The 12,730-nt window shown below is 47.4% G+C and overlaps 1 protein-coding gene across 3 annotated transcripts in view; it reads right to left on the bottom strand.

The window, feature by feature from the left end:
* CPPED1 (calcineurin like phosphoesterase domain containing 1) overlaps positions 1 to 8,291 on the bottom strand; it is a 100,434-nt gene extending 92,143 nt beyond the window's left edge. For 2 of the 3 annotated variants that reach the window (XM_032836279.1, XM_032836281.1), the window contains exon 1: positions 8,086 to 8,291. In XM_032836279.1, coding sequence (XP_032692170.1) covers positions 8,086 to 8,155 — 70 coding nt within the window. In that variant the 5' untranslated portion in view covers positions 8,156 to 8,291. The remainder of the gene's footprint in view (positions 1 to 8,085) is intronic. The other variant, XM_032836280.1, reaches the window with a different exon arrangement.
* Between the last annotated feature and the right edge of the window lie 4,439 nt (positions 8,292 to 12,730).

Raw genomic sequence — 12,730 nt, 5'->3', positions numbered from 1 at the left:
AGGCCAGGGCTCCTTGGCCAGGCGGCTTTCAGCATCACCAGCTTTGCCAGATGCTATTCTAGATAACAGCAGCGGGGGGTGGGGTGGGGGACACATTTCCTGAAACTCTCTCTTGCTTTTCTAAAGCAGAACTCCATTTGGGGTCTGCCTTTTTGGGGTGGATGCTTGCTATGACTTGTTTCCCACCATCAGCCATGCTCCCCTGCCAAGACAGCAGATGGCTGCTGGCCCAGATGGTGCTTTGGGGAGAAGTGGAAGAAGGTGCTGTCTCTGGGCAGAGGTGCCCTGCAGGTACTAGGCTGGGCTAACAGAGGCCCTGCATGCAAGGAGAAGGCACCCCCTTCCCAGGGCAGATGCGGCCCGGAGAGGGTACCCACCTGGTAACAAGAACCTCCTTTCACAGACACTTCTGAGCAGTGCATGAACCCCAGGGTAGTTTGCAAGGGATCCTACGGATTGATTCAATACCTTGGTTTCTGCTTTGTTTTGTCCAGAGGCTTCATGGTGTAAGCAATGTGTTAGGCAGATACCGAAATGTGATCCCATTTACTCATTTCTTTCTGTAACAAATGGCCACTGAGTGACAACCACTGCCAGACACCGTCCTAGGGGTGGGCTTCCTGCCCTCCAGGAATTTATAGTCTGGAGTCACGAAAAGGCATAAAAGTCACAGGAATAAATACACAACTATAAACTATAGTAAGTGTCGTAAAGGAAAGAATGAGTGAAGGGAGTAAGTAACAGGGCCCTAATTGTGAATGGGAAAATGAGCAGGGGTTTCTTCGAAAATGCTCCCTGAAGAATGAGAGACTAGAGAGAGAGAAAGAGAGAGACAGGGAAAAGCCACGTCGAAGGAATGATGGGCGCAACTTTTGTCTCAAAGAGATGGCTCTGAATGCTGTCCTGGGAACAAACCAGTGGCAACAGTGGATGCAGAAGGCTGCTGGGACTGTCCAGGTGAGAGATGCAGGTGGCTGGGGGGTCAGAGAGGTGGGGGCTGGGAAGGGAACAGATGGACAAAACCAAGGTGAGCTATGGAGGTTGAAAGGAGGTGGCTGTGGGAAGAAGGGGGGGAGGAGAGGTCTGGGTTGACTCGGGCTTCTGGCTGAACAGGAGTTGGGGGAAGGTAGGAAAAGGAGCAGACTGGGAAGAAGATGAAGAGTTCTGTCCTATTCCAGTATGTTCCGGTGGCAAGGCCAAATGGCCACGAGCCAGAAGAGCTGCGCTCCCTTCTTGCCTCCCACCCAAGTGTTACCAACTGTCTAGACGCCCTCATGTAAATGAAGCCACCATCATCACCATGGCGGCATCTTTTTTTTGTAATTTTTTTATTGTATTATGTTAGTCGCCTTGCAGTAGTACATCATTGGTTTCTGAGGTAGCGTTCCATGATTCACTGTTTGCATATAGCACCCAGTGCTCCATGTAATCCGTGCCCTCCTTGATACCCATCACCGGGCTCACCCATCTCCCTATCTTTCTCCCCTCTAAAACCCTCAGTTTGTTTCTTGGAGTCCACAGTCTCTTATGGTTCGTCTCCCCCTCCGATTTCTCCTGCTTCATTTTTCCCTTCTTTCTCCTAATGTCCTCTGTGCTATTCTTTATGTTCCACAAGTAAGTGAAACCATATGATAATGGACTCTCTCTGCTTGACTTATTTCACTCAGCATCATCTCCTCCAGTCCCATCCGTGATGATGCAAAAGTTGAGTATTTGTCCTTCCTGACGGCTGAGTGATAGTCCATTGTATTTACCCCAAAGATACAGATGTAGTGAAAAGGAGGGACACATGCACCCCCAATGTTCGTATCAGCAATGTCCATGATAGCCAAACTGTGGAAAAAGCCGAGATGCCCTTTGACAGACGAATGGATGAAGATACGTTCCATGTATACAATGGAGTATTACTCAGCCAGCAGAAAGGATGAAAACCCACCATCTGCATCAACGCGGATGGAACTGGAGGAGACGATGCCCAGTGAAATAAGTCAAACCACGGCTGCACCTTAGACAACTCGAGCCAACACTCTGCCTTCATTTTACAGAGGAGGAAGGACCTCCAGCATTAGCGGGACTAGGTTTTTTTTTTTTCCTTTTTCTTTTAAACAAGGGTACAAGGGGACTTTGGGCATTCTTTCACTCAACAAATATCTCCTGACTGTCTGGCTACATATCAGACCTGGTCCTGAGAGAGGCCGAGAGTGGTTCTCGGGCTCCCGGAGGCTCCAGTTGCCAGGACCCCGTGCTATCGCCTGTAACTAATTGGGAGGGCTTGGCAAAGTGAAAAATCCTATGCTTCACAATTATAAAAAGCTACCAGTTAGTCCTCTCTGTGAAAGAGACATTCTCTTAACAAACCTCCAGATCCACCAACGCTCTCCACGCCCTCTGCAAAGGCGTACACCGTCACCCGAGGTCCCTCAGGGGTTGTTCTGCACATCCATCAGAAGTTGTCCCCGAACCTATTCATGCCAGCGCTTATTTTTAAATCAATCAATTGAACATGTAAACCAGGGAAATATGAATTGTAAAAAGGGCTGCTTCTGATAAAACTAAGACAGATGCTTCGGGAACACTCAATAAAAGGCAAGCTCGTGAAAATAAAGTACTATTGAATTAGGTGTTATGGAGACAAGCGTAAAAGATTAGAGGGAAAAGCAAGTATAAACCTAAAATTCTTCACCCGGGAGTGCTTTCCAAGTGATTTTTAACTGACTACTCCATTGGAAAAAACCCAAACTGGAAAGGATTCATTATGGGTGTTGTTTATGCAAGAAAGGCTCCATGGCAGGCCCATCTGTAAACCCAACACTCCAAGACAAGCCCTTGGCCCGACCTCAAAAGAATGGTAAATGAATGTACATTTATCGTTTACATTAAAAGGAAATGTGAAAAGAATGTGTAATTTTTTTTTAATTCCCTTCTTTGGCTGATTTTTTTCTAGTCATTGACCAACTACAGGTTTCTACTGTAATATAAAAAAAGAATGTTTTTTCTAATAATGAGACCCTTACCCCATACCATACATAAAAATTAATTCAATATGGACCTAGACCTAAATGTTATCAGCTTAAACTAGAACACTCTTCGAAGAAACGCAGAAGTCAATCTTCACAATTTGTGAAGGTTAGGCAAAGGTCTCTTAGGACATTAAAAGTGCAAGTGATAAAAGAAAAATGTGGTAATCTGGTCTTCATCAAAATTTAAAATTCTGGTGCTGCACAGGATATTATCAAGCAAAGGAAAGAAGAATCCACAGAACAGGAGAAAATATTTGCAAACCATGGGTTTGATAAGGGATCTGTGTCCAGTATATATAAAAAACTCTTAACAACTCAATAAAAACACGACCCAGTTAGAAATGGGGCAAAGGACCTGAAAAGATATTTCTTTAAAGACATACAAAGGGCCAGTGGGCACATGAAAAGATGTTCAACTTCATTAGCCTTTAAGAAAATGCAAATCAATACTACAATGAGATACCAATTCACACGCATATGGTTGGCTATAATCAAAAAGACAGATGATAAGTGGTTAAGTGTTGGCGGGGACAGAGAGAAACGTGGACCCACGTATCCGAGTGGTGGTAAAATGGTGCAGCTGCTTCGGAAAACAGTTTGGAAGTTCCTCAAAATGTCAAACGTAGTTACTTATACGACCCAGCAACTCCAACGTCAGGTGTCTACCCAAGAGAAATGATACGTATGTCCGCGCAAAGATCTGCATGTGGATGTCCCTAACAGCTTGATTCTTAACAGCCAGTGTCCCAATTGGGGAACGTCTGCCAAAGTCCAAAAGTGCATCACTGGGTGAACGGATGAACAAGATGTGGTTTCCTGTTCCACGGAATACCGTTCAGTAAAAAGGAACAGAGTGCGATCATCCACTACGACGAGAGAGACTCTTGAAAAGATGATGCTCTGGGAAAGAAGCCAGGCACAAAAGACCACAGATTATGGGATTCCGTTTATACGAAATGTCCAGAAAAGGCAAAGCCATGGAGGTAAACTAGCAGTTGCCTGTGTAGGGAGGAGAGACAGAACAGACTGCAAATGGGCACAAGGTTTCTTTTTTTGGGGGGGGAGACAGAAAGGTTCTAAAATCCCAGCACCGTACGACTCTGCAAACTGATTAAAAATCACTGAACTGTGAACTGAAAATGAGTGAATGTTATGGTACCTCCATAAAGTTATAAAATAGAGAAAGGCAAAAAAAAAAAAAAAGGGCACTCAAAAATAAAAAGTTGTCTCTTAGAAATGTTAGGACAGGAACGTTTTACATGCTAATTTTGACCGACGATGATGGTGATAATGAGGTGGGGATAAGTAATCAAAATTCTTGTTTTGGTCACAGAAGCCCTTCTCAAATCAGAGATGATTGGTTTGGCCTAAATATACAGCATAATGAATAGCATTTATTTCATTTTCATTTTCTTCACTGATCTGTTGCAATTTTTCAAACTATAGTATTTTCAACCCCGTTCAGACCTGGATACACATTTCCAGGTCTACTATGTCTAGAAGAGTTCTTAGGTGAAACCTGGAAGAGATAGGGCAAGTTTTGTTGTTGTTGTTGTTGTTTTTTTGGAGACTCCAATTATTTTCTGCCACGTGAGAGGGTTTCCAGAGGGGACTGAGAAATATTCAGGTTTGGCGAAATCTCTGAGACAGCTTCAGAGATTTAAAACATCTGGGGAAATCATCTTTTTCAGAAAACCACCGAAGAGCCCTATTCCTCAAGGGGGGAAATATTCTGGTACTAAAATGAAACTAGAAAAAAGAACAGTTTAGGATCCAAAAACAAATTTTAAAAAGGTTAATTTTTGATGCCTATTTTACCTTGATATTTCTCCTTTTTCAGAATTTCTTCGAAACAGATGTTGCCAACTTTTTAGAAAAACAATTATTTGCTGGGAGAAAGTAGTCGTGATTAGGGTATGTGTCAAGGAAATATAATTATCAATTTGCCTAATTAAAATGAATATCTGAACACGCCTGAGGAATGTGAACCCTCTCAAATGAGACAAGTACAACTTACTCTGTATAAACATGTGCAGATGGATCCTCATGGACAGTGTTAACAGGGAACAGATGACTAAGGATACTGGAGAAATACAACGCAGTCCTGCCACTGCCATCCGTCCCCGGGGTGAAATGGTCTTAGGGCGTTCATACCACCCACTGGATGTCTGTGTGCCCCCAGAATTCTTACGTTGAAACCTAGACCCCAATGTGATATGCGGTGTTGGTGAAGCCAGGAGGGCTTCGTGGTGAGAAGAATTAATGCCTTGTGAAAGAGACCCCAGAGTGCTCCCTCCCCGCTCCCACCGTGGGAGGGCAGAGCAAGCAGATGGTCGTCTGTGAACCAGGCAGCTCTGCACCACACATGCCTTCCACAGGCGCCTTGACCTTGGACGTCCAGCCTCCAGAACTGTGAGAAGGGTCTGTCTATAACCCACCCGGGGTGTGGTGCTGGGTTATGGCAGCCGGAACAGACTAAGACAGCGCTCTTCCCTTCACTTGCCAGGCTTCGCTTGAGGAACAAACTTCCGCAACTTCAGGAAGGGGCTTCGAGGAGCGAGTGTATGAGGGTTATCACGGCTGTCATTCTGGGCAATGCTGCTCGAGTTAACCAAAGCCGACAGGCAGCGTGTATTTTAGCGAGAGACCAGGAAAGGCCAGTGGCTTCCCTTTCTCTCCCCGCCCGGCCTCTAGAGCCTCCCTCCCAGCTCCAGCGGGTTCATCTTCCCACAGGGCCGGGCCTGGCAGTGGACCCCCTACAAGCAGCTCTCAAAGCTGCCAGCGATGCCCACAGGAGACGCGCCCTCGACGAAGACCAGGTGAGGGCAATGGAGGCACCTTGGCAGTGGACTAGGGCTTCAGCACCCAGGGACATGAACCCTCCAGACTGGGTGTTCTAAACCCGACCCGCCAAGGCAGGGCCTCTAAAATTTTGCCCTGCGCTAAATGGTCCACACCACGCATTCCTGCTGGGGACGCTCGGCCCAGAAAGGAGACCCGGTGTGGGCCCCACTGCTATGGGAAGTCCAAGGTCACCTTCCCTCTTCCTAGCTCAGCAGGGTAAGCCTCCAGTCCTTTTATCTTCCCAGTCTCTCTCCCCACCTCCCTGTTCTTGTCCAGGGGAGTGACTCTCCTTTTCTCTGGACCCCCTGGCAGACCTGTGGCAACTCCAGGGGGTTCAGAAGTTTTGACACCCCCCGTATCCCTCCCTATAATCTCCATCAGAAGCCCTTCCCACAATCACCCGCACCTCTGGCTACCATGAATAAATACACCCGAAGTGAACAACGCGGGGCATGGTAATGTTGCTTCAAGACAAGTTCTTGGGCTCTAGCTGGCAATCGGATTGCACCCTGAATTCCTCCGATGTAGAAATGCTTTTGCGGTCACTGCCACCGCTAGATGATTCCTTCCAAAATGGAAATCTGATCTGGGTCCTGGTTTCCTCACGCATGCACCTTAAAACTCTTCCATACTCTTTAGAGACAAAACTCCTCAATTACTCTCCCCACCAACCTCCCATCCTTCCCTTTCCCAACCCGCCCAGCTGCAGACTTTGACACCTGTTCCACCCACCCACCGTCCACAGCGCTCTTTCCTCCCTTCAGGGCCTGCTGACCTCACACTCATCCTTCACCATCAGATAACACACCCCTTCCTCGGGGAAGCTGCTCGGCAAATCCAGCAACAGAAGGTATACAGGAGAATATCGCCCAGGAGAACTAGAGCTACTTACATCGACACAGATTAAATCTCAAAAACCTCATGCTGGGGTGGGGGGGGGGGGGAAGTCCTATTAAAATATTTAGAAAATGGGCACAACTGCAGACTGTATTTTCCAAAATCTGCCACAGCTATATTTCTGGGCTCCCACAGACTCTTCCAGAGCCTTGCCACTCCCCACAAGAGCTGCAGAGAGAGAAAAAGAAGGAGGTTTTAGGACAGAGACCTTGAGGAGGAACCTGCTTCTTACATTGGGCTAGCCACGGAAAAAGACGACCCGGGAAGGGACCACCGAACTTTAACTAGGGTTGGAAGGTCGAGACAGGGCAGGGCCCTATCAGCCCAGCGATCAGCTATGGGAGCTGAGGAAAAAGAAAGGCCTTGGAGAAAACCCGCGCGGCAGGAAAACAGGGCAAAGGGCAGGATGGCAGGTATGAAGCAAGAAAGGTGAGCAGGAGCCAGATCGTGCAGGGCATCTGGGTGATGTCCCCGGGGGCTCACAAAACGGGTGAGTGCCTGCGAGGGAATCTTTACTCCAGGCAGCAGCAAAAAGCCAGGGAGGACCCAGAAACCAGGAACGTGCCTCCCTCTTGACTTAGGGCTCGGCGGCTAACCTTCATTTAGCCCATGCCGGGCACTGGGTCAGAAAAATCCTTTTAAGCTGTTCACGCTTCCCCCGGAGGAAAACAAAAAACAAAACAAAACAAAACAAAAACCCCAAACACTTTTACCACGAGGCGGACTAAAGCGAAACCCCAAGCACTGAACTCTGAGCCGGGCCTGGCTGCCCTCCCGCCCCGCTGTCCCGATGGGCACAGGGCACATTCCGGGGGATGACCCCACTCGCTGGAAGTAAGCGGGCCTGAGGAGTAGAAAACACATCCCGGGGAACCATCGCCATAAAAACAGCCGCATCTCACACGCAGCGAGCGCGGACGAGCGCCGCACACAAGATCACGGTTTGTGTCCCCCGCGGGCAGGTGGGGAAACTGAGGCCGGGCCCTCCTGAGTCACGTGCCCAAGGCAGGGCTGAAAGCAAGTCTAACTGCGCAGCCCAGGCTCCTCTGAAGCACGGTTTGCTGCCTGACTCCTCTCTCAGACAAGTTAGGTCACGGCCAGCGAGGCCCCTCCGCCAACTCGCAACAGCGCCCCTCGAAGCCCTAAGCGCGGGCGCTGAGGCCGCTATTGCGGTCCCCAGGTTCCCCATCCCCACCCCCGCCCCGGGTGCAGCCCCCGAAGCGGTCCGGCTGGAGGCGCGCGCGCCCCCAGACCGACGGTTCCCCCTGCGGAAGGTTCCGCAGCCTTGAAGTCATCCCCTCCCCGAGCGACAGGCCGGCAGTACCTGAGAGAAACGCGTCTAGGGTCCTGCCCCTGGCTCGGCGGAAAACAGCCCCCGCCTCCGCAGCCGACATGGCGAGCGAGTTTCTGCCTCCCGTGGGACGCAGCGGCTGGACGCCACACAGCCCAACCGCCGGGCCTGTCCTGCCCCCCTCGGGGCGGCGCCCTCTGCTCAGGGCGGGGCGGCAGGGCCGGCGCGTGGGGCTTGGCCGCTCGGGGCGCCGCTGGTGCTGCCTGAGCGGGGCGGAAGCGTGAGCGGCCCCTCTGGGATCGATTGGGGACGCCTGGCCAGTGGAGGCGCCTAGACTGGAGCCCACGTGCATCCGCAGGAGGGGTGCTCTGGGGCTCAGGCTAGGGTGGCCTTATGAGATCCCACAGGTGAAAATACAGGACACCCCGTTAGGTTGGAATTTCTGATGAACGATTCTGATGAATGATTGTTTAGTATAAGTATAGCCCATGCAATATTTGGGAGATACTTACACTCAAATTTTTGCCTTGTTATCTGAAATTCCAGTGTAACAGGGCTCCTGTATGTCATCCGACAACCCTCGCTTGAGGTCAGAAGAACTGGGCCCTGCCTCAGGGCAGTCCTCCAAGCCACCAACCATGATCTAGGACAACTGATGACGCGGCATTTCATCATCATCCTGTTAGTGTCGTCATCGTTCACGAGGGATCTTAGCTCACCTGATCTTCATACCAGCGCCAGGAGATGGTGCTGTCATTGGCCGCATTCGTCAGAAGGGGAGACTGATGATGCTCAGAGACGTGGAGCCGTTTGCGCAAGGCGACTGCCAAGGAGTGAAGTTGCTACTGAACCCAAGTGGGATCTGTCCAGGATAAAGGAAGAAAATAAAAATAAAAAAATAAAGCCATTGTGTTACACTGCTTTAGGCCAGTGTTTGTCAAAGTTGTTAAAAACACAAATTCCAGGAGGAGTTGCACCTATTTAATCCAAATCTCCAGGAGAAGGGTCTGCTTTTAACTCCTTAAGGAGTTCTTTTGATCTGCCAAGTTTGGGAAATTATCAACTAGCTGCCTACATCCAGAAGACTCTGCCTCCAATCTTGGACAAGAGTTCTAATAACGAATGGTCAGTCCTCAATGAGCATTAGGCGTTATTATCATCATCACTATTAATCACCATATCCCTATTCCCTGCATATTATCTGGCCAGGGGAGGATTCTCAGGAAACAGAGAAGAGGGATAGACAAAGTAAGAATTAAAAGTGTCAGTGGGGGCCTCAAGACCCTGCAAGACACCCGCCTGCCCAGTAACTGTCCTCTTTTGATTCCTTAAACATGCAAATCAAGTTCCCTTTTTGCACAAATGGTTCTTTCTGCTTAGGATGCATGTGCCCATTTAAACATCAAAGCCTCTATTTAATCACATTTCCAAGGAGAGGCTTTACCCCCCACACTTGCACAGACTCTTCCTATTTAAACCAGGTATCCTCGTTCTTTTTATAACACTCTGTTCTTGTCTCTTATAGGTAGCCCTTTGCACAGTTGGTGCTATCACCACACATGGTGATTATTTACAGGTGTACTTGTTTGTTTCAGGTGTCATTATTTATTTCCTGATGTCTTTCCCGACTGTCTTGCTCACCAGGCAGTGTGCTTAAGGCAGAGACACCCCTGTGGCTGCTGCATGAATAAATGGATTATGGCTATCCTGACAATATAACCCTGATTTGAACCTGGGCAGTGGTTGGGCATAGCTCTGTTGGTAATGATGATGAGTAACTTCAGAACTACATGGGAATCACTGAATGATAATAATGGCAGGAACCAGACCTGCACTGGGTCCCAGCAGCCTCTTAGCCTCATTACCTGTCCCATCTTCCCCTATCACTCACTGTACAGATTGGTGGTTCCATTCTCCTCTGACCGTGCTCTTGCAGCTCATACCCTCTTTCGTGCAGCTCTCTGCCTGGCAGTATGAGAAGAGCATATTTTTAGACAGTAGGACGTGTTCTGCTGGACCTGTTCAGTCCATTTCCCTTCTGTGCAAACCTTGAGCAAGTCACGTAATCTTTCTGAGCTTTAACATCTTCATTTAAAATGAGATTATCATAGCACCAACCTCATTTGCTTTTGTGAGAAGTCAGTGAAGTTCTGGGCAGTTTCTGGAACATACGAGATGCCTGGTACATTTTTTTCTGAGTCGATATTGCTATTATTATTGTCAGACCATCCCTTCAACTCATTCTTTTCTAGTCAAAATTCTCTTTTCTCAAGACCAGGTGTTCTATCGGTCAGGTATTATGTACTAGTAAATAACTCAAAATCGATTCAAATTGGCTCAATCAAAAAAGGAATCCATTGGCGTATATAAATTAAAAACCTGACAGCTTCAGGTAAGGTTTGATCAAGCTGCTCATAGGCTGTTATTGTAGCTTCACTCCATGAAGCAAGTAGAACAATTTGTCTTAACGCTCAAAGGCCCTGTGCCGCTGAGCTTTTATCGTTCCTCCATCTACTTTTTAGAGATCTTCCATTGCCTCCTCACTGTCAGGCTGTGTGCTTTCACTTCTCCCTGTTTCTAGAATGTGCCTGTGGCAAGTCTTCACTCTACCTCCTTCTCTTGTTTCTTGTTTGCCCACGTTTGGGAAACCAGATGACAAGGGTTGTTGGGATTAGGAGCCAGGTTGGTTTACGGATTTGAGCCAGTAGGCTTGGCATAAGGGCTCAATACCTCATTAGGAGGAAAGTGCCTGGGCTTGATGTAGTCATTTCTGGTTGGACTGTGTGATGTGAAGTTTTATGTCCAATTGGCTTGCCCCCGGTGTCAAGATATTTGGTCAAACATTATTCTGTGTGTTTCTGTGAGAGCATTCTTTAGATTGGTGGACTTTGAAGAGAGCCCATGAACCTCTGCAATGTGGGTGGGCCTCATCAAATCAGTTGAAGATCTGAATAGAACAAAAGAGTGATTCCTCAAGCATGAGGGTATTCAGCCAGCGGATGGCCTTTGGGTTTCAACTGTAGCACCGGCTCTTCCTAGTTCTGCAGCCTGCTGGCTCACCTTCCAGATTTTGGACTTGCCAGCTCCCATAACTGTGTGAGCCAATGACTTAAAATAAATCTCTTTCTCTACATCTACACATTTTTGCTTCTGTTCCTCTGGAGAACCCTGACTCACACAGATTGTCAGAGGTCTTTTTGGGAAGTGTTAAAGTCCCAGAGTGAGGCTTTAATTCAGGCTGGTATCATCATTCTGGAAGGATGGAGAGTATCCTAGTGCAGCACATTTGAGATACGTGGAAATGTGAGACACAATATAATGACTCAGCAACGTGAGCACCAGGTACCCCTCACCTTTACCCACTCCTGACCTAAACTTCTTCAGGCGGGACTCAGGAGTGATAGACTAAGAAATGGGGTCAAGGTGCAGGGTAATCCATGAGGATGTCAATTTTACACACCTGATCATTTTTTAAAAACTGAGAATAAATAGCTTGGACCTGGTCAACATACCACGTGTCCTTTAGAACCCCAGAGTCAGTGTGTTGTTGTTGTTTTTAATTTATTGACCTCACGATTGTCACAGGCTTGGTATTAACAGAACTTGCACAATTTCTCGATTTTCAAGGTGTTAGAGAATTTCTGAAATGTTGCAGGTGTACCTGTGTTCTCCAGCATAAAAATAAAATCGTGTCCTTGAGACCTTTTAGACATCATCAAACTCTTTTGGGTGAGCCACATAGCTCGTAGATCATGTTTTCGTTATCAGAAAGAAAATATAACTGTTATCTATGTTACCATGTATACTGATCATTTATGAGTGCCTGCCAGATCTTTACACATAATCTCTGCTGTTATCCCTCAAATAAAATAAAGTTTCACCTCATTTTAAAAATGAGACAATGTAACTTCAAGGAAGCCATGTAACACGCCCAGTGTCATCTCACCGTTTACCAAAATACCAAAGCCTACACCCCTCTTCCCTGCCAGTCATGGTCAATTTCCATGTCCTTTTGGTGCCCATCCTCCTTGCTGTCTACCGTTTGGTTTAACGAGTCTCTGTTGGATGCAATCTTTTACCCTATTCAGTCATGTAACCTGAATGTAAGCTCATTCTACTAGCAGCTCTGATCTTAGGCAAGTCACTTAACCTCTCTGAGCCACATACATGTTCCTCACCTGTGCAGTAAATGTAATCGTGTTCACCTGCAGAGTTGTTGGTAGGAATCAGGGACATAGCATATTTAAACTATGTCTCGTGACACATAATAATTGCTCAATAAATAGTTTGTTCTTATTATGGTCATTACTCTTTCAGACATGCTCCTCAAGATTTCCCAGCATGACAGGACCCTTGGGGGTGCTTCTTGGACACAGAAATGGGACTTCCTGACATATAGAACCCAGAATGAGGAATTTGAGTACAAATGCCATCCCCAGGGAAATCTCATGCTGGTAAAGTTCCTCTCACGTACCCTATTTTTTCAAATTGAGCTGGCCGCTAGCCACACGTAACTACATCCATTAATCAAAATTAAATAATATTTCCATGACAGTTCTGCAGGTACACGAGGCATATTTCAATTGCTCAGTAGTCACATGTGAGCAAGACACACTGTTCAATCTGAATTTCTGATAAAGTATGTCCCAGCATCCTTTTTTTTTTTTTAAAGATTTTA

Source organism: Lontra canadensis, unplaced genomic scaffold (genome assembly GCF_010015895.1).
Source record: "Lontra canadensis isolate GAN:19392208 unplaced genomic scaffold, GSC_riverotter_1.0 scaffold91, whole genome shotgun sequence".
NCBI lineage: Eukaryota > Metazoa > Chordata > Mammalia > Carnivora > Mustelidae > Lontra > Lontra canadensis.
Note: the sequence above shows the minus strand (reverse complement) of the source record. Positions and strands in the feature narration are given on the sequence as shown.